The sequence below is a fragment of the Oncorhynchus mykiss genome, chromosome 16 (genome assembly GCF_057628025.1).
Source record: "Oncorhynchus mykiss isolate SJ-2025 chromosome 16, ASM5762802v1, whole genome shotgun sequence".
Classification (NCBI taxonomy): Eukaryota; Metazoa; Chordata; class Actinopteri; order Salmoniformes; family Salmonidae; genus Oncorhynchus; species Oncorhynchus mykiss.
Window position 1 is genome coordinate 23,832,663 of NC_143037.1, and position 25,490 is coordinate 23,858,152.

General features: G+C 43.7%; 1 protein-coding gene across 1 annotated transcript in view; it reads right to left on the reverse strand.

Moving 5' to 3' along the window:
* Positions 1-18,665, reverse strand: part of LOC110492858 (SH3 and cysteine-rich domain-containing protein 2-like) — a 42,206-nt gene extending 23,541 nt beyond the window's left edge. The window contains exon 1 of the mRNA XM_036946571.2: positions 18,166-18,665. Coding sequence (XP_036802466.2) covers positions 18,166-18,255 — 90 coding nt within the window. The 5' untranslated portion in view covers positions 18,256-18,665. The remainder of the gene's footprint in view (positions 1-18,165) is intronic.
* Between the last annotated feature and the right edge of the window lie 6,825 nt (positions 18,666-25,490).

Consider the following 25,490-nt stretch of genomic DNA (forward strand, 5'->3'; position numbering starts at 1 on the left):
GTCAGAAGGAACAGGCAGGCCGCAACCACAGTGAGACTCCTGTGTTCCATCCTGGGGACCGCGTCTGGCTCTTTACCCGGAAACTCCCACTCCGCCTGCCCTTTAACAAACTGAGCCCCCGATTTGTGGGGCCGTTCAAGGTTCTCCCTAGAATCAACGAGGTGACGTACGGGTTACAACTACCCAGTCACTATCGCATATCACCCTCTTTTCATGTCTCCCTTCTCAGGCCGGTGGTTCCTGGTCCCCTAGCTGATACTGTCACCCACGACAAACCTCCACGCCCTGGACATTGAGGGGGGTCCAGCGTATGCTGTCAGATCTCTACTGGACTCTCAACGTTATGGGGGTCAGCTTCAGTATCTGGTGGACTTGTTCCGGTGGACATTCTGGACCCCAACATCATCTGTGACTTCCACCTTCGCCGCCCGGACCGACCCTTTCCGTGTCCTCGGGGTCGTCCCTCTGGTCGGCTTCATCCTGCGGCTGGAGCCGTGCGTCAGAGAGGGGGTACTGTCACATCTTCTCCTGCTCCTCCCCTCCGGCGTACAACGTCGCCAGAATACTAACCACCGGTCCTGGGATTCATCATTACGCACACCTGGCACTCATCATTACGCGCACCTGTTAATCATTATGATTCACACCTGGAATTCATTACCTTCACTATCCTATGTTTTCTCAAGAATTGGTATTATTCTTGTGTACCGGTGTATAGCCACATGGAATTGTCTCGCTGGTTGTTGTTTTATTAAACGTTGAACCTGATTCCTGACTCACAGCTCCAATATTACACTGAGGGTCCCAGACATAAAATTTTGCATAGTTTTGTTCGGTAAAATACATTTATGTTAAAATGTAGGAACTGGGGTCTACAGTTTGACCCCACTACTGTCTCTGACTCCACACCCACCCTGCCTAGACCATCTAGATGTGAGAAAGTTAGTGTATTAGCTAATGATCCATCATGTATGACATTCCTGGGAGTGTGTAAACTTAAATGTTGTATTACCATAGAATTTTCGAATGTTCTCTATAGTTATGGACTTGAAAATGTATCAATTGACCAAGGCGGCAAACTCCTGGCAGATTTGATACAAAATATTGTGCAGTAAGGTAATTCTTCACTGGATCAGTCTGAAACTTTCACACACTGCTGCCATCTGGTGGCCAAAATCTAAATTACACAGACTACTACCTGAAACTATGGCCTCTTGCATTTCAAATATGAGAAAAAAATACCCATGTGTTTCGGTTTGTATTATCTTTTACCAGATCTAATGTGTTATTCTCCTACATTATTTTCACATTTCCACAAACTTCAAAGGTTTTCCTTTCAAATGGTATCAAGAATATGCATATCCTTGCTTCAGGTCCTGAGCTACAGGCAGTTAGACTTGGGTACATCATTTTAGGCAAACATTTTTTTTAAATGGTACGATCTTTAAGAGTGTAGCAAGATCAAGGGTGTGGGGTTTCCACGTTACCAAATTCAATAACAAAACAGGCACCAGTAGCACAAATGGAATGCAAAGGGGAAGTTTTAGGGATTTACGTACAGGGGGAAAGAAGGGGGAATTCACCAATCACCTCACAGTCCACAAGCCTCTCTCTCTTTGTACGTTCCATTTTCCAGGAGTAATCCACACTCGGGTCCTCAGCCAATCCGGTCCGGTACACAAGGGGGGTAATCCAACAATCCGGGCCACAACGGGCAATCACACAGATTTTGCTCTCGTTTCTCTCACTCTTCATACCTTTCTTGTCTCTCACCTTTGTGCAGGCTGCTTCCTCCTTTATCCCCAAGCACTGGCTTAAAGACCAATAGCCTTTCCTCGTTGGGGCAGGAAGTCCATATAAGGCTTGGGGGTGGAGCCAGCTACCTGCAAGATCTCTCTCCTCAATTACCACTCCCCTCACCTCTCCCTGCCGGCTGCCACAAGAGGCTATGTAAAAATTTACGGAAACAAAGATTAATTTAAGGTTAGGGTTAGGCAATAGGGTTATCAGTGTTGTTAAGGTTAGGGTTAGGGTTAGGTTTAAAATCTGTTTTTATTGCTTTTTGGCTGTGCCAGCTAGTGACCACTCTGCAGAGCTGCTTCCAAAACAAGATTCATGACAAAAAAATGCCGACCAGAATTTATATATTTGTACCTGTTTTTTTTAAGTATTGTATGACATCACATGTTTTATGTATGTGTTTGCATATGTACAATCATGTTAATTAAACCTTCCCTTCATCCTCTCGTTATAGTAGCAAATCTGCATATTTCCGCAGGCCTATGTGAATAACTCCCATTATGCACCACTGACAGCACACCTAAGTACCTCAGTCGACACACTTGTGAGTGCATCCCACTGGGCTAATCACTATACAGTAGGTTTGCATTATTCAGCAATCTCAATTTAATTCCAGGCCTCTTAGGTTCGGGCTACATGGATCTCATATCAATATGCAAAGGCCAGGTTAAGTGCCTTGGCTTCTCTCATTGTCCCGAACTGCCGCAGTGGGTGCCAGCTGTGAACAGAAGGGCCCTGTGACAGGTTTGGGTCTCATGGGTGTTTTTCACACCTTACACCATTAGTCCTACCAAAGTGACTGCATGAAGTATCTGACTCATAACTGTTGTATTCGCCACTCACACTTCAGGGGCTGAAAGGTGTGCGTGTGGTGGTAGGGGTGTGTATGTGTCTGTGTGTGTGTGTGTGTGTGTGTGTGTGTGTGTACACGGGGGAGTGACTGTGTGTGTATAGTGTGAGACTGTGCGTGTATATGTGTGAACTTTTTTGTGTGTGATTAGGCCTGTGTAAGTGTGAGACTGCTTGTGTGTGTGTGTGTGTGTGTGTGTGTGTGTGTGTGGGTGTTTGTGAGTAGCCTATTTACATGCGAGGAGGGTAAATGGCGACTTCCCAAATGTGCTCCTCTGCTCCTTGTCTCTTACCACATGTCTCCCTGAGTTTGAAAGGAACAAATGCAGACCCTTGGGGGATGCCAACCCTCTTCAATTGCTGCAGTCTCTCCCTCATGTGCAGTTGCATCAATTCATAATTCCAAAAAACACAGACCACTCTCTCTCTGAACAACTGGCTGCTCAATTAGCAGAAAAGAGAGAAAGAGGGAGCAATAGAGGAAGGACCGTGTGAGAGTGGGACAGGGAGGGGAAAAGAGAGAGAGAGAGAGACCCTTTTTATTGAAATCCCAAACAATGCACAGAGCCTTTTTTCCTCCCTCTGACAGACGGATAGACAGATAGACAGATGGTAAAGACAGAGGCAGAGAAGACATTGTGGCCTTGTTCTTCTTCGGCTGTTTGAAGATGAGCAGTCTACAGAGCGGCGAGCTAAAAATAGAGTGTTGTGAGATGCATAGATAAATTAATGATTAGGGTTACGGAGGCGTTCACACGGCATGCCTCGGAAAAACGGTAAGGTATCGAGCACAAAAAACGCTGCTGTTAGTCTTACAGTACATATTAGATTTCTTGTCGACTTCCTGTTTCTCACACTACTTAGTTCAACTGTTGTACCCCAAAATATGTTTTTTTGCTCCTTTTTGCCCCCAAAATGATTTTCTTTGCTCCTTTGTTTGTAAAGAAAACAATTGTAAACAAACATTGTATGGCCTCAAAACATGGTTAAACTATAATTTTGATAATATGGATGGTCAGTCCAGGGCTGCGTTCAGTACGAAAAAACGTACTGGATCGTTCAATTCAACAGAAACGGTGCTGTACTGAACGACCAGCTGAAAAATGGGGAGGGGTTGGGTTGTGGAACGCTGTCAGCATGGCCGCTGCCCTTAAAATGCTTCACTCATTGCTTCAAGCCACACCCCGCCACACCACCAAACGGAACAAACATATACTCAAAAGTATGTTCCAGAGCGCACAAGAACATTTTGGGGAAACGTAGTTGAGTACAAACCGTTCTGCAGCGTAGCAAACATTCAATCGAACTGAATGCACCCCTTGTATCCATAGCTCTTTCCATGAATTTGAGAGTGGGTACATTTCTCTAGCCTCATCTCTCAGCTTTTTACCAAAACAGCTTGGTTTCTTGCAACTGAGTTGCTTCTTGATTGATTCCTGAAACAGCCCCAGCAACTAATAAGCAACTTATTTGCAACTTGGTTGCATGCAGTTGCAAAAATGTCAACTTTGTGCAATTAGTTGCAAGCTGGCCCTTGGATGTACACAGAGAGATAATATTAATCATATGCATGTCAATCTCTCCTGGCTCAAAGTGGAGGAGAGATTGACTTAATCACTACTTGTATTTATGAGCGATATTGACACGTTGAGTGGACCAAGCTGTCTATTTGAGCTGCTGGAGCACAGCTCGGACACCCATGCATACCCCACAAGACATGCCACAAGAGGTCTCTTCACAGTCCCCAAGTCCAGAACAGACTATGGGAGGCGCACAGTACTACATAGAGCCATGACTACATGGAACTCTATTCCACATCAAGTAACTGATGCAAGCAGTAAAATTTGCTTTAAAAAACAGAAAAATACACCTTATGGAACAGCAAGGACTGTGAAGCAACACAAACATAGGCACAGACACATGCATACACAGACGATAACATACGCACTATACACACACGTACACATGGATTTTATACTGTAGATATGTGGTAGCGGTGGAGTAGGGGCCTGAGGTCACAAAGCATGTTGTGAAATCAGTGAATGTATTGTAATGTTTTTAAAACTGTATAAACTGCCTTAAGTTGCTTGACCCCAGGAAGAGTAGCTGCTGGGGATCCTTAATAATTACAAATACAAAGCAACTGCCAATCAAAACAAATGCTGTTGTCACATGATCCATTCCAAGGTTCAGAACTCTGACCAAGTTGTCATGTCATGTCAACACAGTGCTGCGGGAACCACAATGATTGATATAATTGTTAATAGAATGGCTAGTAAAGGTTTATGTACATGGTTCGGCAGTCAATAAATGTAATGTTCAAAGTGAACCTAAACCTCTCACTGACCAGTTTCAACTTAAATTATTCACAATGAACTAGCTTAATTAGCTGCTATCTTGGATAGCTCATTGCTAGCTAGCTGTGTTGGTGTTTGCAATGTCATTTTGGCTAGCTAGCTAAATTGTACAGGCTGCATTGTGTTTATATCCATGCTGTTACAATAACCAAACGGTTGGAAAATTTGTGACACCATTATGTAATGCAGCAGATGACACGGGGTATAGAATTCTCAAACAATATGACAGAAGCTGCTTCAATTTAATTGTCTGTTGCATGCTATTCTAATCGCGTTTGAGTTGCTTTATGTAAAAGCAAAGTTGCTCGAGATGATGTCACTTGGGGCTGCAGGGTAGCCTAGTGGTTAGAGTGTTGGACTAGTAACCGGAAGGTTGCAAGTTCAAATCCCCGATCTGTCGTTCTGCCCCTAAGCAGGCAGTTAACCCACTGTTCCTAGGCCGTCATTGAAAATAAGAATCTGTTGCTTTGTGTAACTCCAGCCTTATAGTGCAAGCTGCAGATTGCCCCTTTAACTCAACTTATTACACTGAGTTGACTAAACATTTCATCCTAGAAGTACAGAGAACTAAGCCATATATTTAAGTTAGGACGCTTGTCAGTATTTACAGTGCACCAAGAAACAAAAAACATGGCAAAGAACGTGTTGTTTAGTAACACTGGAGCCATATCCGTATTTTAGGGGAGATAATTGTCAAATTATGTATTATGCAAATGTATGTTTTATACAAGAGCTAAGGGTGAGGATATCATTGCGATAGAAGTGAAAGAAATCAATGGCCACCCACTGTCAGTTTAATCGGGTTCTCTCAGGCCTCACTTTTAGCTTTGTGCGTAAACTATCTGGCTTTTCTGGGGGCGGTAGGTATTTTTAGCCTTATTTAGCCTATTTTAGCCTAACTGGCCAACACTCCACGTGCTTGCGTGCTTTGGTCTGAGTGTATGTATGTGTGAAGAGGAGCTAGCTATATGTCTAACAGAGCTAACATCTCCAAATCCTGCCTAAGCAGCTTTAGCAATTAGCATGAGGTGGTAGATGTCTGTACATGTCGTCATTGGGCTAGCATGGCTATTCATTGGGGCTGGGATTTGCCAGGGACCTCACGATACGATATTAGGTGCCGATACGATATGTGCTGTGATTCTCGTGACTCTCACTATTGCTATTTGATACTGTGATTTTATTGCGATTCGATGTTCCAAACATATCGCTCACCATGTGTCTGCTGCAGCGGGACAAGAGAGAACCACGAGAAAACTAGCTTTGATCAGTCAGGGAAATAAAAGTGCTGAAAACAACATTCGCTCCCTGTTTAAAAATAAGTTTAGGGAAAAATCTATGAAGGAAAAATACTGGCGTTTTGGTGCAGGTACAACCAACTAGTGCAAAAATAATATTGCTATAGTCAAACTCATACGATGCGAGATATCATCAAAAAGATAGGTTTAGATATGTAGCTGTGTCGATTCCTTCCCCCCCATCACTACTATTCATGTCCCCTTTCATTGGTAATTTGTACCTTGCAGGGGAGTTGGCGTATAAGGGCAGCACAGCATCTGTTTATGGACGTATTTCCTGTCGTTATCAGGAAGTAAGGTGTTTTTGTTTTTTTAAGATATTTTGACAATATTTTACTGACTGTCAGCTGTCGCTAATGCACTGTCATTGAGAAGGTTGGCTAGCCCCACAGGCTATACTGTACATTTCTATTTCAAACTGTACATTGCATTGACCGTATATTGTACCGTTATGTGAAATGAGATTATTGTTATAAATCAAATCACATTTTTATTTGTCACCTGCGCTGAAATACAGCAGTGAAATGCTTACTTACAAGCCCTTAACCAACAATGCAGTTTTAAGAAAAATACCTTAAAAAAATAAAAAATAAAAGTAACAAATAACTAAAGAACAGCAGTAAAATAACAATAGCGAGGCTATATACAGAGGGTACCAGTACAGAGTCAATGTGCGGGGGCACCGGTTAGTCGAGGTAATATGTACATGTAGGTAGAGTTATTAAAGTGACTATGTATAAATAATAACATAGAGGTTCAGCAGCGTAAAGGGGGGGCAGTGCATATTGTCTGGGTAGCCATTTGATTAGATGTTCAGGAGTCTTATGGCTGGGGGTATTTATTTTTTTTACCTTTATTTAACTAGGCAAGTAACTTAAGAACAAATTGTTATTTACAATGACGGCATACCGGTCACATCTTGCACTGAGATGCAGTGCCTTAGACCGCTGCGCCACTCGGGAGCCCTGGGGGTAGAGGCTGTTTATAGAAGCCTCTTGGACCCAGACTTGGCGCTCCGCTACCGCTTGCCATGCGGTAGCAGAGAGAACAGTCTATGACTAGGGTGGCTGGAGGCCTTCCTCTGATACCGCCTGGTATAGAGATCCTGGATGGCAGGAAGCTTGGCCACAGTGATGTACTGGGCTGTACACACTACCCTCTGTAGTGCCTTACGGTCGGAGGCCAAGCAGTTGCCATACCAGGCAGTGATGCAACCCATCAGGATGCTCTTGATGGTGTAGCTGTAGAACCTTTTGAGGATCTGAGGATGTCAAATCTTTTCAGTCTCCTGAAGGGGAATAGGTTTTGTCGTGCCCTCTTCACGACTGCCTTCGTTTGGATGAGAGGAGTGGAAGAGAGGAGTTGACGTATAAGGGCTTTACAGCATTTGTTTATAGAAGTTTGTCCTGTCATCATCAGAGAAAAAAAGATCAACACCAACCCTGATCTTATATGTAAGCCAATCAAAACACAACACAGAGGCAATTTACGGCGGTCACACTGAGGCTTTGTGAGACTGATGGTTGGGTTAAGAAATATTTTGTATGGACAACCTGCCACTTTTACCTTGATCCAGGGCAAACTCTTTGCAATTACTATCCCATATCTCGGGAAGGCCTTGATTTCTTAAATATTCCAAATATCATCAGGGGTGTAAGAGTGTGAGTGTGTGCGTGTGAGTGTGTGCGTGTGTGTGTGTGAGTGTGCATGTGGTAATCCTAAATTACATCTAGATTAATATATCAAGAATATAATTGCAACAGTAAAAGGTCATCACTGTCAGCACACTCTTGTTCTCTTGTTCTCCAACTGTGACTTTTCTGGGTCAGTACTTTGTGGAGCTCAATCAAGGGTATTAGAAGGATCATCATTCAGAGTGTTATAAATGATCAGTTCGTGGCCCTGGGTTGGTCTAGCTAATGGTTAGCGTTGCCTCCTCCTTCATCCTTCTGTATTCTCTTGTTGCTTTTCCATCTCTCTCTCTCTCTCCCTCTCTCCCTCTCTCTCTCTCTCTCCTTCTCTCTGCTTCTTTCTCTCTCTCTCTACCCTTGCTCTCTCTCTACATCTCTCCCTCTCCACCTATGCTTTCTCTCTCTCTCTCCGTCTCGCTTTCTCTTTTCCTTTCTCTCTCTAACCTTGCTTTCTCTCTCTCTCCATCTGTTCTCTGTACAGACATTTTTATTTAAAGGTCAGCAGGTCACTCAGTTTGGCAAGCTGTGTGTGTGTGTGTGTAAACAAACACGGACGCACGCACTCTCACAAACACTTGCCCAAACCAAAGTTAGCACACAAATATATACAGTCATGCTTACACACACACACACACACACACACACACACACACACACACACACACACATTTTCTATTATTGCTTCTTCCGTAGTGCCTCCATAGTAGTATAATGTGCTGTGAATGATGTAACCTTTACACTGTGGAATGGCTGTTTGTGGAGGCACAGTCAAGAAGCCAAAACACAGATGACACGTCTCTTTCCCTTCCTTGCTCTCTTCTTTCACTCTTGCTTGTGTCCCATCACTTCCATCTCTCTCTAGTCTTCACTCTCCTCTCTCTGTTCTACCTTTCTATTTTTGTCCCTCTTGCTTCCTTGCTATTTTCTCCATCACTCTATCCCCCCGTCTTGGCACGGGCACTGTCCCTGGCACGCTACCCTGCCCGTAATCACACCTCTAACCTGCCAAGTGCTCAGCCAGCCATCACCACCCAATCAATGTCCATAGAGACAGAGGGGGGCGGAAACAGAGAGGAGGGGGGGGGGCATTCAAAGGAGAGGGAACATCAAATGTGGAGAAGTGTATAGTGAAGGAGACAAGAATGAATCGAAGAGAAAACAGAGTGGGTGAGGAGAGAGTTCAGAGAAAATGTTCATACGAAAGCGAACAGAGGGAGAGAGGGAAACAAGATAATGACGCAAAGAGAGGGGTCCAACATTAAAGAGGCAGAGAAGGGAGAGACGGATGAAGAGTGCGTGCAGGATAGATATAGAAAGAACAGGAGGTTGCTGGCACCTTAATTGGGGAGGATGAGCTCGCGGTAATGGCTGGAGCGGAATAGGTAGAATGGTATCAAACACATGGTTTCTATGTGTTTGATGCCATTCCATTTGCGCCGTTCCAGCCATTATTATGATCAGTACTCCCCTCAGCAGCCTCCACTGATAGAGAGAGCGCAGTATCATAATTTCCCCCTCATAAATATGCATTCCCACTAGGCAGACACGGGTTGAATCAACACAGTTTCAATGTCAGTTCAATGAAATTACGTTGAACCAACGTGGAATAGACATCTGTGCCCGGTACGTTGTGTGTTAATTGAAGAACTGATGGGCCATGTGACGAGGCTCTGTACTCTTCTGCACTATCAGAGTTTTAATTCAACACTACCTCTTTATATCCAGTGTTCCCCCTATTGATTCATTTCCAAGAAGGGGCACAAAGACCCCCATAATCAACATCTAGGGGCTCTTTAACAATTCTTTGGGCAAATGAAACCAATCAATGCAAAAGTGATTTAGGCAGAGAGGGAAACGTAGTTCTATTTCAGAGCTGTAGGCAAAGGTGGCCCACCCCAGCTTCACAATGATAGGGGAATCACTGCTTCATATCCCTTTGATTAGAACTACCTTGAGTGGAATTGTTATTTTTATTTGATTTATTTAACCAGGCAAGTCAGTTAAGAACAAATTCTTATTTTACAATGACAGCCTACCCCGGCCAAACCCGGATAATATTGGGGCCAATTGAGCACCGCCCTATGGGACTCCCGATCACGGCCGGTTGTGATACAGCCCGGGATCAAACCAGGGTCTGTAGTGGAGCCTCTGGCACTGAGATGCAGTGCCTAAGACTTCTGCGCCACTCGGGAGACTATCAACATCACCCATTAGTCTTACCTCCCCCTTAGAAACCTCCCCCAGCAGGGAGGTAGAGGGGGTAAAAAGGGCCAAAATCATTTGTTTCAGAGAACATAGCTGTCACTGCACCCCAAAGGAGGAGAAGGTCACTTAGCAGAGCGCTGAGGCCAGCGGTCCCATTTAAGACTATGACAAATTCTCCCAGAGCCATTTGAAATTGGAGTGGAGAGGGACAGCGAGAGTGGAGAGAGGAGAGAGAGGGGGATAGAGAGAGAGAGAGAGAGAGACACAATACGAGAAAGAGGGATGATATGCCACATGTCCTCCTGGCCGTTATACACTGAGACTCCTCTAACCGGTTGGAAATGGGCCTGTGGCTGCCAGCCGGGGCTTTGGCTTGGCGGGAAGTGAAACATGGGACAACCTTTGTTTCCCCCATGTCTTGTTGAGCCAGCGACCCACTGAGTTATGACCCAGCTGGTGGCCAGACAAAGAAAACATCTGTTACCTGATTGAGTCATAAATTCTCAGGTGACGGTCGAGGACTGAGTCCGCCCTCCCTGGTCGAAATGTACCGTAGCTCATCCCTTTTAACACTCGTCTGTGTGTGTATGCTAGGTGACTGGTGTGTGAGCGTTTCCATGATCAATCAAAAAAGGTACATTGAGCACAGAGATACTTTTGGTTGAAATAATTGGGGCCCATGGGAAAGGGGATGTCCAAAAAACATCTTTAACACTAACATTTTGTAAAACAAATACTTTTTGAGGGCAGTCTCAGTTTGCATATAGATCATTGACAACCTAATGTGACCAGTTGGGTTCAAACCCGGGTTTCCTGCATGCCTGTGTTAGACGCTTAAGCTAAAGCCTAGGTAAGTATTCAAGTATAAAACAATGTTACTCATCACACAAGTGTGATTCAGCGAACCACCTCCATTCATACAACCTCTAGTACGTGGTGTGCCTGTCTAGAGTTCTGGAGAGTAATGGGAGCTGGAGCTCACGTGTGCCCAGGCACAAAGTTACACCACTGGGATAAAAACAAACTCTCAGGGAACTACACCCAGACTGTCTCTGGAGCACTGTCCCTGTCAGTGCACATTCCATCACACACACACACGCGCGCACGCACACACACACACACACGCACGCACACACAAACACACACACATGCATGCACACACACACTCTCACAAGCATGCACGCATACACACTTGATTAATTGGGGGTAGAAGCTGTTAATGAGCTTTTTGGACCTAGACTTGGTGCTCTGGTAATGCTTGCAGTGCGGTGGCAGAGAGAACAGTCTATGACTTGAGTGACTGGAGTCTTTGACAATTTTTTGGGCCTTCCTCTGACATCGCCTAGTATATATACGTCCTGGATGGCAGGAAGCATGGCCCCAGTTATGTACTGGGCCATACGCACTACCCTCTGTTGCGCCCATTACGGTCGGATGCCGAGCAGTTGCCATACCAGGCGGTGATGCAACCGGCCAGGATGCTCTTGATGGTGCAGCTGGAGATCTTTTTGAGGATCTGGGGACCCATGCCAAATCTTTTCAGTTTTCTGGGGGGAAAAGGTGTTGTCATGCCCTTTTCACAACTGTCTTGGTGTGTTTGGACAATGATAGTCGACAGCCCTGTCGATGTGAATGGCCCTCCTTTTCCTGTAGTCCACGATCATCTCCTTTGTCTTGCTCACATTGAGGGTTAGGTTGTTGTCCTGGCAGTCTCTGACCTCCTCCCTATAAGCTGTCTCATCGTTGTCGGTGATCAGGCCTACCACCGTTGTGTTGTCAGCAAATTTAATGATGGTGTTGGAGTCGTGCTTGGCCACGCAGTTGTGGGTGAACAGGGAGTACAGAAGGGGACTAAGCACACACCCCTGAGGGGTCCTCGTGTTAAAGATCAGTGTGGCAGATGTGTTGTTGCCTACCCTTACCACCTAGGGGCGGCCCATCAGGAAGTCCAGGATCCAGTTGCAGAGGGAGGTGTTTAGTCCTTAGCTTAGTGATGAGCTTTGTGGGCACTATGGTGTTGAATGCTGAGCTGTGGTCAATGAACAGCATTCTCACATAGGTGTTCCTTTTGTCCAGGTGGGAAAGGGCAGTGTGGAGTGAAATGGAGATTGCATCATCTGTGGATCTGTTGGGGCAGTATGCGAATTGGAGTGGGTTTAGGATATCCGGGATGATGGTGTTGATGTGAGCCATGACCAGCCTTTCAAAGCACTTCATGGCTACCGATGTGAGCGCTACGGGGCAGTAGTCCTTTAGGCAGGTTACCTTCGCTTTCTTGGGCACAGGGACTATGGTGGTCTGCTTGAAATATTTAGGTATTACAGACTTGGTCAGGGAGAGGTTGAAAATGTCAGTGAAGACACTTGCCAGTGTGTCTGCGCATGCTCCGAGTACACGTCCTGGCACCTTGTGAGGCGCCTTGTGATTGTTGAACTGTTTAAAGGTCTTGCTCACATTGGCTACGGAGAGCGTTATCACACAGTCATCCAGAACAGCTCGTGCTCTCATGCTTGCTTCAGTGTTGCTTGCCTCGAGGCGAGTGTAAAAGGCATTTATTCCATCTGGTAGGCTCAGGTCACTTGGAAGCTCGCAGCTGTGCTTCCTTTGTAGTCCGTAATAGTTTGCAAGTCCTGCCACATCTGATGATTTGCCTGTTTGACGCTTTGCCTGTTTGATGGTTCGTCTGAGGGCATAGCGGGATTTCTTACAAGCGTCCGGATTAGTGTCCCGCTTCTTGAAAGAGGAAGCTCTAGCCTATAGCTCGGATGTTTCCTGTAATCCATGGCTTCTGGTTGGGATACAGTGCCTTGCAAAGGTATTCATCCCCCATTGCGTTTTTCCTATTTTGTTGCATTACAACCTGTAATTTAAATTTATTTTTGGGGGGATTTCATGTAATGGACATACACGAAATAGTCAAAATTTGTCAAATTAAAATTAAAAAATTACAAAAACTGAAAAGTGGTGCGTGCATACAGTGGGGAGAACAAGTATTTGATACACTGCCGATTTTGCAGGTTTTCCTACTTACAAAGCATGTAAAGGTCTGTAATTTTGTATCATCACTTAAAAAAAAAAAAAATCCAGAAAATCACATTGTATGATTTTTAAGTAATTAATTTGCATTTTATTGCATGGTTTAAGTATTTGATCACCTACCAACCAGTAAGAATTCTGTCTCTCACAGACCTTAATTTTTCTTTAAGAAGCCCTCCTGTTCTCCACTCATTAACTGTATTAACTGCACCTGTTTGAACTCGTTACCTGTATAAATCTTTGGAGGGAGCTGAAAGTCTGTATTGCCCAGCGACAGCCCCGAAACCTGAAGGATCTAGAGAAGGTCTTTCTGGAGGAGTGGGCCAAAATCCCTGCTGCAGTGTGTGCAAACCTGGTCAAGAACTACAGGAAACGTATGATCTCTGTAATTGCAAACAAAGGTTTCTGTACCAAATTTTAAGTTCTGCTTTTTTGATGTATCAAATACTTATGTCATGCAATAAAATGCAAATTAATTACTTAAAAATCATACAATATGATTTTCTGTATTTTTGTTTTAGATTCTGTCTCTCACAGTTGAAGTGTACCTATGTTAAGAATTACAGACCTCTACGTGCTTTGTAAGTAGGAAAACCTGCAAAATCGGAAGTGTATCAAATACTTGTTCTCCCCACTGTATGTATTCACCCCCTTTGCTATGAAGCCCCTAAAGAAGATCTGGTGCAACCAATTACCTTCAGAAGTCACATAATTAGTTAAATAAAGTCCATCTGTGTGCAATCTATGTGTCACATGATCTCAGTATATATACACCTGTTCTGAAAGGCCCCAGAGTCTGCAACACCACTAAGCAAGAGGCAACACCAAGCAAGCAGCACCATGAAGACCAAGGAGCTCTCCAAACAGGTCAGGGACAAAGTTGTGGAGAAGTACAGATCAGGGTTGTGTTATAAAAAAATATTTCCGAAACTTTGAACAACCCACGGAGCACCATTACATCCATTATTACTTCTACACCTGCATTGCTTGCTGTTTGGGGTTTTAGGCTGGGTTTCTGTACAGCACTTTGAGATATCAACTGATGCACGAAGGGCTATACATTTTATTTGATTATTAAAAAAGGCAAGGAATATGGCACCACAACAAACCTGCCAAGAGAGGGCTGCCCTCCAAAACTCATTGACCAGGCAAGGAGGGCATTAATCAGAGAGGCAACAAAGAGAACAAAGAGAACCCTGAAGGAGCTGTAAAGCTCCACAATGGAGATGATAGTATCTGTCCATAGGACCACTTTAAGCCGTACACTCTACATAGCTAGGCTTTACGGAAGAGCGGCCAGAAAAAAATCCATTGCTTAAAGAAAAAAATAAGCAAACATGTTTGGTGTTCGCCAAAAGGCATGTGGGAGACTTCCCAAACATATGGAAGAATGTACTCTGGTCAGATGAGACTAAAATTTCTCTTTTACGCCATCAAGGAAAATGTTATGTCTGGTGCAAACCCAACACATCTCATCACCCCGAGAACACCATCATTTTTCATTGGCAGGGACTGGGAAACTGGTCAGAATTGAGGGAATGATGGATGGCGCTAAATACTGGGAAATTCTTGAGGGAAACCTGTTTCAGTCTTCCAGAGATTTGAGACTGGGACGGAGGTTCACCTTCTAGCAGGACAATGACCCTAAGCATACTGCTATAGCAACACTCAAGTGATTTAAGGGGAAACATTTAAATGTCTTGGAATGTCCTAGTCAAAGCCCAGACCTCAATCCAATTGAAAATGTGTGGTATGACTTAAAGATTGCTGTACACCAGCGGAACTCATCCAAAACTTGAAGAATGGGCAAAAATCCCAGTGGCTCGATGTGCCAAGCTTATAGAGACCTACCCCAAGAGACTTGCAGCTGTAATTGCTGCAAAAGGTGGCTCTACAAAATATTGACTTTGAATAGTTGAATAGTTATGCACGCTCAAGTTGTACATTTTTGGGGGTCTTATTTCTTGTTTGTTTCACAAGAAAAAATGTTTTGTTTCTTCAAAGTGGTAGGCATGTGTGTAAATCAAATTATAAACCCCCCCCAAGATATATTTTAATTCCAGGTTGTAAGACAACAAAATAGGAAACATATCAAGGGGGGTGAATACTTTCGCAAGCCACTGTATGTACATGCATTCACTGTTGGGGAAGATGTCGTTGATGTACTTATTGATGAAGCCAGTGACTGGGGTGATATACTCCTCAAAGCCATTGGATTAATCATGAAACATATTCCAGTCCTGTAGTGTAGCATCCGCGTCATTTGACCACTTCGGTATTGAGCGAGTCACTGGTACTTCCTGCTTTAGTTTTTGCTTGCAAGTAGGAATCAGGAGGATAGAATCATGGTCTGATTTGCCAAATGGAGGGCGAGGGAGAGCTTTGTATGTGTCTCTGTGTGTGGAGTAAAGGTGGTCTAGAGTTTTTTTTCTCTGGTTGCATTTGACATGCTGGTAGAAATGAGGTAAAACAGATTTCAGTTTGCCTGCATTAAAGTCCCCAGCCACTAGGAGCGCCGCTTCTGGATGAGCATTTCCATGTTTGCCATTGGCCTTATATAGCTCATTGAGTGCGGTCTTAGTGACAGTGTCGGTTTGTGGTGGTAAATAGATGGCTAAGAAAAATATAGATGAAAACTCTCTCGGTAGATAGTATGGTTCTACAGCTCATCATGAGGTACTCTGCCTTAGGCGAGCAACACCTCGAGACTACCTTAATATTAGACATCGCGCACCAGCTGTTATTGACAAATAGATTTCCTTTGGGTGGTGGACCATTCTTCATACACACGTGAAACTGTTGAGCATGAAAAACCCAGCAGCAGTACAGTTCTTGACACACTCAAACCAGTATGCCTGGCACCAATTACCATACCCCGTTCAAAGGCACTTAAATATTTTGTCTTGCCCATACAACCTCTAAATGCCACACATACACAATCCATGTCTCAATTGTCCCAATGTTTAAAATCCATCTTTAATCTGTCTTCTCCCCTTCGTCTACACTGCCTGAAGTGGATTTAACAAGTGACATCAATAAGGGATCATAGCTTTCACCTGGATTCAACTCATCAGTCTATGTCATGTTTTGTACACTCAGTGTACATACAGAAACAGACACAACACTCACACACACACATATACACACACCACACAAATCCAGGTGCAGAGTAGAAGGTTGTCAGGGCTCTGCAATCAATGGAAGTTTTGGATAGTGTTTTTTTTCTGTTGTGTGTGTGTGATACGTTATTTTTTGGGTTGATAGCCTTGGCTTGTTTCAATAGAAGTACCAACGATCTTCAATTTAAGAGACAGTAGAAAATGTAGGCCTATTTTAATTGCTTTTGTATCTTTCTTACCGGTTATCCACTTTTACATGTAGGCCTACCAATTGTATTATTCCCTATGTAGGCTACTTTTGTTGTTTTATATTAGACTGTTTCATATACAGTACACTCACCAGTCAGTTTATTAGGTACGCCATCTCGTTCATGAAAATGAATCGCTCCTACAGACAGTGAGTCACGTGGCCATGGCTTGCTATATAAAGCAGGCAGACAGGCATTGAGGCATTCAGTTACTGTTCGATTTAATGTTAAAATGGGTAAAACAAGTGACCTAAGCGACTTTGAGCATGGTATGATCGTCGGCGCCAGGCGCGCCAGATCCAGTGTCTCAGAAACGGTCGCCATCCTGGGCTTTTCACGCACCACAGTGTCTAGGGTTTACTGCGAAAGGTGCGACAAACAAAAAACATCCAGTCAGCTGGAGTCCTGTGGGAGAAGACAGTTTGTTGATGAGATAGGTTGGAAGAAAATGCCAAGAATCATGCACGCTAACAGGCGGGCCACAAACATGCAAATCACGGCGCGGTACAACAGTGGTGTGCAGAATGACACAGCAGACGACCACATCGGGTTCCAGTCCTATCAACTAAAAACAAGAAGAAGCGGCTCTAGTGAGGGCGCGATCATCAACACTGGACAATTGAGGAGTGGAAAAACAATTGCTTGGTCCAACTATTGCGGTTGCGTCATGCTGATGGCAGAGTCAACATTTGGCGTAAGCAGCATCCATGGACCCATCCTGCCTGGTGTGGGGAATGTATTCCGGCAAACGTTATGTCCCTTGATACCAATTGAGCAACGAACGTTTCCAACGTTTTATAATTCATGCCCCAAAGAATTCAGGCGGTTCTGGAGGCAAAGGGGAGTCCAAGCCGGTACTAGATGGGCGTACCTAATAACATTCTGTAATACGTTTTCAATATGTCTATGCATTTTTGTATAAAAAAACCAATGCTGCTTTATAAATAAAATTTATTATTATTACTTTTATGAATATTTGGATCTTGTAGATTTCATCTGGTGACATGCAGGTTCATCCCTCCTTAAGCTATAGTCTTCTCTCAAACAACTCACAGAGTTCCGACTTCATTGTGTTCAACACAACTGGGAACTTGGAAAATAACAAGCTCCAACTGGTAAAAATGGTTTCGAACAGTCATCCAACTCGGAATTACAAGTCGGGAACTCGGACCTCTTTCTAGAGCCCCGCCTTTCCGACCTGAAGATCACTGATGTCATGATTTGACCTCGTTTTTCTCCGAGTTCCCAGTTGTCTTGAAAGCACCATGACACTGTCATTTAAGGCTAGCTGCTAGCTGTCACTTTCGATACATGCTGTCACTTTTGCCGCCTGTGGTGTCACATCCCAGTTTTTCTCAATCATGTTGGGTCTCAAAAATAAATATAAATGCTTTGCATATAAACGAAAAATGTAGTCTAAAAATGGTTAGGTATGGCTATAAGTCCTCATCATTTGATTCAGGCCATTAAACTGCATTGCATTTAAACTAATATCTGGCAACTAGAATCAACGTCTTTGCGTGCTCACCTGCAAGGCTTCAAAGTAAAGCCGAATGTCTTACCTTTGATTCGGGCTGAATAGGCACAGTGCTCGGGCAACGATGGAGGTCCCGGTGTTGCGGTTCATTCTCCTTCTCATTGTTTTCCGTCATCTTTTGGCAGACAAGCAGAAGCTATTACAGTATACTGCCAAAATTGGATACCGTGGTTAAATTTGCTCTAGTGAAATACAACAAACGTCTAACGCGACCGGTATTCGTGGGCTATGAACTTGAAAGCATACGTAGGCTATAAAGGCTCATGCTTTTCACTTTTTCACGAGTCACATCGAAGTAATTTACTCGATAACATTCCAGTGAATAAGGTATCTTGACGCGCATAGCCACTCCGTCGCAAAAACAATATCCTCTCTCTTCCAAATAAAAAAATCCTCGTATCACGTTAGGCTACTTTAAAACAATTGTAAATATCCACTAGCCAAAGCGTATTATATAGCCTTATCTTTATCCGTGTATCTATTAATGAGCGCTGTCCACTGCTTCGCTCAGCTTCTGCCACACGCGCCTTTACAAAACTTTGATTTAGTGACAAGGTTGGCTCAACCTGATTGGCCTAACCCCCTTACACTATGCAAATGTTAGTGTAGTACCACGTCAGGACTGGATCAAAGTTGATGACGTTGGTAGACCTGGGCGGTGCTAGGACGCAGGTGTACGTCTCTGAAGATGTTGATGGCAATGCAACAGCTTGCTAACATGTCTATTAATAATGTTCTTTCGGTTTATGGTTATGACTGCTTTTATGTTGGATGATGTTATTTCAAAGTGGAGTTGTAGGAAGGCTAGGTGGAACGTTGTGTTTCAGCACCATATGCCCGGACAGGGTTTGACTCTTTCCTCGCGGTTCAGAACCACATTATAGCTGGACAGCGCCCCTTCCAAAGTAAATCCTAAAGGCACCTAGTCTCATGTTTCAGCACCATAGGTTTGGACAGCGCCTGGTCCTTTCCCCATGTTTCAAAACCATACGTTTGACAGTACTCACACCCTATGTTTCAGCAGAAAAGGCCTGAACAGTGCCCAGTCCCTGTTTCAGCACCATATGCCATGGACAGAACCTGAACCTTAGAATAGCCAAATCACATTAAAAAAGGGGGTGAAACACAATGTAAATCTTCAAAAACATCAAAAATACTTTCTCATAGTCAACTTTACCAAGTCAATCTACTGTAATAATCACTGGTTTTGCAAAAAAACTGTTCTTCTCACTTGCAAACGCAAGCATCCCCCCTCTTCGAGTTTTTAAATATGCACCCACCCCATGACGCCGAGCTAAATATAGAAGCTATTGAATAGAACAAGGAGGATAGAGAGGCATATAATATTATTCACTTACAACACCGCAATGCTGAAAACTCAGATGGGACAGCCAATGGCTACATAACCACAACAATTACTCATTTATCTAAAACACAGACAGTAGCTGATCACTTTTATGATAACGTCCTTGAAGTTGTAATTGGCACTGCGGTTCATGCACATGTATTCATTACTCATTCCCATGGGTTCTTAGTCACGTCTTGCCCATTCTGTTACAGGAATAAAGACAGTATCACAGGGAAAAATATTAGGCCATAACACGTGATCAGAGGTTGGTTGATTGTTTCGCCGGCTAGCTTGCATTTCCACATTACATTCCGGAGGCACATTGAGGCCTAGCTTTTGAGTGACATAGTATAACTTAATTGTGCGCGTGTGTGTCTGTGTGTGTTTGTGTGTGATACATAATACACATCAAGTGTATTAGCTACACTGTAACCTGAGTTTCATACAGGGCATTTATGTTTGTCGGGATCATGTAGGTCTGCATCTCAAATGGCACCCTATTCCCATAGGGCTCTAGTGAAAAGAAAGTCCACTAGGTAGGGAATAGTGTGCCATTTGGACCATCGACTGAAGTCAAATATACTAAGAGCTTTAAGCACTACTTAGGGTGTAAGTGGATTAGTGAGGGTGAGGAGTGACAGAGAGAGAGAACATGGCTGTTACATAAAAAGGACATATTTTATAAATTGTGTGTAAGAGCATTTTTAGTCCCATTTAGAGTATGTACTCATCTCTCATTGCGCATTTCTGTCTCATTCTCTCTCTCCCTCTCTCTCTCTCTCTCTCTCTCTCTCTCTCTCTCTCTCTCTCTCTCTCTCTCATTGACACCTCATCACACCATCCAGAGGAATCAGGTAGAATGGAGATGTGTGGCTCGTGCTGTTATCAGGCAGGGTGGGGGCGACAGCTAAAATTCGGACAAATGTCCACGTATATTTCTCTCTCTTCTCCTTCCACTCCTGACAGTGCACGTGCGGCCCTCTCCTCTGTGTTCTTGTTTCCCGACTCTGCCTCCACAAACAGTCATCCCACAGTGTAAAGGTTACAACATTCGTAGCACACAGCAGGGAACAGAAGTAGAATTAGAGGCAAGCGTGTGTGTGTGTGTGTGTGTGAGCTAGTGTGCATGCAAGCTAGAGTGTGCCCGAGTATGTGTGTGTGTGTGTGTTGCTTTCTAAGATCCAGAAGCTCTTCCACAGTAGGTAGAGAGCAAGGGGATAAGTCTCCTGGCTCAGGAACATAAGCAGGCTGAATGTCTGCCCCCCCCCCCCCCCAATTAGCATAACACCCAGTGTCACTCTCTCTCTCGCCTCTTCTCTTCTCTTCACCGTTCTTTCTTGCCACCTCTCCATTTCACTCTCTCCCTTGGTCTTCAACTTTTTCTTTACAGCTTTTTCTCTCTCCCTCTCGTTTCCTCTCTCTCTCTCTCTCTCTCTCTCTTTTCATCTCTCTCTCTTTTCCTCTCTCTCTTATTCCCTTCTGCTGCTCTGTCGTTTCTACTGAGTGCCAACTTTTTGTTTCTTAAATCTATTTTGGTACAAAAGAGCCGTCTTGCAACTGGAGGCCTGTGAGCAAATAGTGCTTTCAGCCTTCTCGCTCTGCTGGGGGGGGGGGGGGGGGGGGGGGGGGGATGATGTCTGCTCTGGTGTCTTTTTAGACTCAGCTCCACGGCGTGTTATTTACAAGTGCTTCTGACGAGTGACCTCGTTTCACCGCTGTGTTCATTATTATCGCAAAACGGAAATAGAATCAACTTTTCGGCGTGATTTTGAGGAGGACGCCGTGGGGTGTGTTATGATGCGCCACAATGCCAAGAAAGGCTGGGCGGTAGCAATCACCATGTGAGCGGTTTCTCGCATCATTAGATAGGATGTGCATGAGCCACATAAGTTACTTTAAATAGAATCCTCTGACTATATTTCGATGTGATAAAGCTCATTGATTCTTGAAGAATATACCTCCATGACAAGAAAAACTCACACGGTTTATGGGATCTCGTCCTCTCTTCTGAGGAGGAGTAGCGAGAAGGATCGGAGGACCAATGCGGAGCGTGGTAAGTGTCCATAATGTTTTTTATCAAGACAATAGAACACTCGAACAAAACAACAAACGATGACGTGAATATACAAAACCGAAAACAGTACCGTGTGGACCAATCACTCACACGGAAAACAAACACCCACAACTCAAAAGTGAAACCAGGCTACCTAAGTATGATTCTTAATCAGGGACAACGATTGACAGCTGCCTCTGATTGAGAACCATACTAGGCCGAACTCAGAAATCCCAAATGATAGAAAAACGAACATAGACAACCCACCCAACTCACGCCCTGACCATAATAAAACAAAAATATAATAACAGAACTAAGGTCAGAACGTGACACACGGCTAGTCAGTATCTCTTTAGTTTATCAAGCTTACGTATCAGAGCTCTGCGGCCAGAGAATGATATGAGGCCGATATAAGGCCTTTAAAACCTCTTAAATGTAACTAAATGTAATTGAAAATGTAATCTACATAATCCCCAAAAGTAATTATTTATCATGAGAGAGCCATAAACAATAACTAGTAATGTTGCATACTCCAAGAAAGGTTAAAATCTCAACTTTCTGGTCTTTAAAACAAACAAAAAAATCTGAGGTGTAGTCATTTTTGAGGACACAAGCTCAGGTGCACAGTACAAATATGATGAAAATATGAAATATGTTGTATGATCCCTTTCCTATTCAACAAAACTGTATGAATAAGGCTTGAAAGTACATATTTTCTTCTCAATATAGTATCATCTATTTATAAAAATGAATAAGCTATTAGAGTTCACCTTCCTTATTATAACTGTAAAATACATATCTGTGTATTTAGTGCGTATTTTCTAAAGGTCTCTCTTGATCAAAACGTCTGCCCCACAGCTGTGAACGTCTCACAGAGCTCTAGCCTTGCTTCCTGAACCCGTTAGAAACTCACCTTTCATCGGACATTAATCTTATCCGTCTATGACAAACAGAAAGTGTCAAATCTATGAATTATTTTGGATTGCTGGCTATAAAGCGTGTGTGTGCATGCGTGAGTATATTTGTGTGCAAAAGTGCTGTGTGTGTGTGTGTGTGTGTGTGTCTGGTAAAGGCAGTGTGCGTGTTTGGACCTCTGTTCACTTAAAGTGTGTGTGCGTATGCACGCACGTACGTGTATGCGCTTCGAAAACAAAATCTTTACAACAGATGTTGAAAAATTCAAAACACCTAAAGGTCAATGGTACTATGCTTAGCTACTGCAGATTGACATGAGCAGTCACATATGTGGCACACAAAATGAACACGGAAAATGGCCTTTCTCATTTTAATCCCTGCCATGCCCATGAATATTGATTGGATTACCGTGAATTTAGAATAATAAACGGGTCTTGATTAGAGAGTTTATACATTGTCATTTATACCCCTACACGCAGTACAATAAGTCTGGTATGACATATTTATGACTTCATATATTTATAAAAGTGTATGTACAAAGATATTTAGCCTGGACAATGAGTACATTGGCATTCCAGTGTTCATCTGTGCTGAGTGTGAATAAAAAAATGAAGGAGTGGTATGATATCCTGGTAATAACCTCCCCTGGGAAAGAGGGAAAGAGAGAGAAAGAGAGATAGAGATCCCAATCCTCCATAAAAAATAAACTATGACCAAAAAACAAGAATAATTTTTGTTCAAAATTGAAAATTGGGGATTCGATTTAATTTATTGGATCATCGAATTAAAGAGCGTGTGAGTGTAATAGAGAGAGGACGGCCTTCAATGACAAAGCCAGTCAGAGTGCCAGGGAAACAGAGGAAGCCAGATAGCAGAGCCGGCACAGAAATATGTTTGCTCAACAAATCTGACAGCCAGAGGTCTATTCTTAGTTGCACGCGTCGATGTGGCTGCTCTCTGCTGGTTACGGATGTTAGTGGGAGAATAATATTGCTGTCTTGGGATTGGGACTCAGCGTTCTCCTCTAAAAATTGCTCTAGCTGTGCTGTAGTGTATCATTGTGGATACAAATAAAGTGCTTAAGTGTGTGTGTGTGTGTGTGTGTGTGTGTGTGTGTGTGTGTGTGTGTGTGTGTGTGTGTGTTTCTTACATATTCTGCTCACTCTATGAAATGTCTGTCTGGCTTAGCTATTTGTCTTATCTTGGCAACAGCAACTCCTTCTCACCTCGTGTGAAATATTCAGAAACCCCATTTACACCTTAAGTGCTTTTGAAGCGAGGAAGAAACAAGGTGTGAAAATCTATTTTCTAAAACAAAATCGGGTTTGAAGTCCAGATATGCCCGCAGGGCTTAGGGTCCTGTGTCAGTGGGTGCGTTTTAGAACACTGTGTTTTGTGTGTGTGTGTGTCTGTGAGAGAGAGAGAGAGAGAGAGAGAGAGAGAGAGAGAGAGAGAGAGTGTGAGATAGAAAACCGTACCAGACGGAGTGACATTGACGAGGAGGAAGTGTTGGACATACCAAGAGGTTTTTACGCCGTCAGTCGCTGACTCACCCTCCATCGGGATTATAAGGACAATAAAGCTCCATTTATCTTTAATGAGAGGTATAACTGGGGTCCGAGGCCGGGTTATCACTGTTGAAATAGCTTGAGTGCTGCAGCCCAGATGAGGCTGCTGATTGGAGAACGGCTCATAATAATGGCTGGAACGGAGCGAATGGAATGGCATTTAACCATGTGTTTGATAGCATTCCACTCATTCCCCTCCAGCCATTACCACAAGCCCGTCCTCCCCAATTAAGGTGCCACCAACCTCCTGTGGTGCTGCTACAATACATCCACTTCGGGCCGAATGTACTAATATACCAGGATTCTGGATGTGTTCAGACAATACAAAACTTTTGGTAAAATGTTTACAGACATATGTACTTTATTCATGTTTTAAAATGAGTTTATAGACTGTTAATCTTGAGATTATACAGTATATAGTGAATGAACAAGTGATGCACAGTTGTAAATAATTGGTTGATATGGTGTGATAATCTCGCTATTAGTCTATCATTAGAATAACAATACCTGATGTATTGGGTGGCGCAGTGGTTAAGGGCGCTGTACTGCAGCGCCAGCTGTGCCATCAGAGACTCTGGGTTCGCGTCCAGGCTCTGTTGTAACCGGCCGCGACCAGGAGGTCCGTGGGGCGACGCACAATTGGCCTAGTGTCGTCCGGGTTAGGGAGGGCTTGGCCGGTAGGGATGTCCTTGTCTCATCGCGCACCAGCGACTCCTGTGGCGGGCCGGGCGCAGTGCGCACTAACCAAGGTTGCCAGGTGCACGGTGTTTCCTCCGACACATTGGTGCGGCTGGCTTCCGGGTTGGATGCGCGCTGTGTTAAGAAGCAGCGCGGCTTGGTTGGGTTGTGTATCGTACGTCTCTCCCGAGCCCGTACGGGAGTTGTAGTGATGATACAAGATAGTAGTTTCTAGTTTCCCCTTGTCGTTACTATAAAGAGATCTTGGTTTCTGATTGCTTAGGAAGAGTGCCTGAATGCTTGGGAACTGTCCATGGTCCTAAGGTATAGGTGGCCCGTTTTTCACAACATTTCACATTCAGGTCAAAATGATGATCCTGTCTTTTCTCTCAATTTCATTATTTTACAAGTGAACAGAATCTAACGAGTCAATTGCCCTTAGAGGTCAACGTAAATTCCATTACAAATTAAATACACAGAAACAATGAAAATTAATTCAAAAATGTATGTATTACGCTTTCATAAGCCATAAACCATAATAAAGTAAGTAGGTAAGTAGGTTGGTAGGTTGGTTGGTAGGCCGGTAGGTTGGTAAGTATGTCGGTAGGCAGGGAGAAAGATAGATAAGAAGGTAGGTTGTTTAGGTACATAGCCTTGCAAAAGTATTCATCCCCCTTGGCGTTTTTCCTATTTTGTTGCATTACAACCTGCAATTTAAATAGATTTTTATTTGGATTGCATGTAATGGAATTTGGAGCTCTCCAAATAGGTCAGGGATAAAGTTGTGG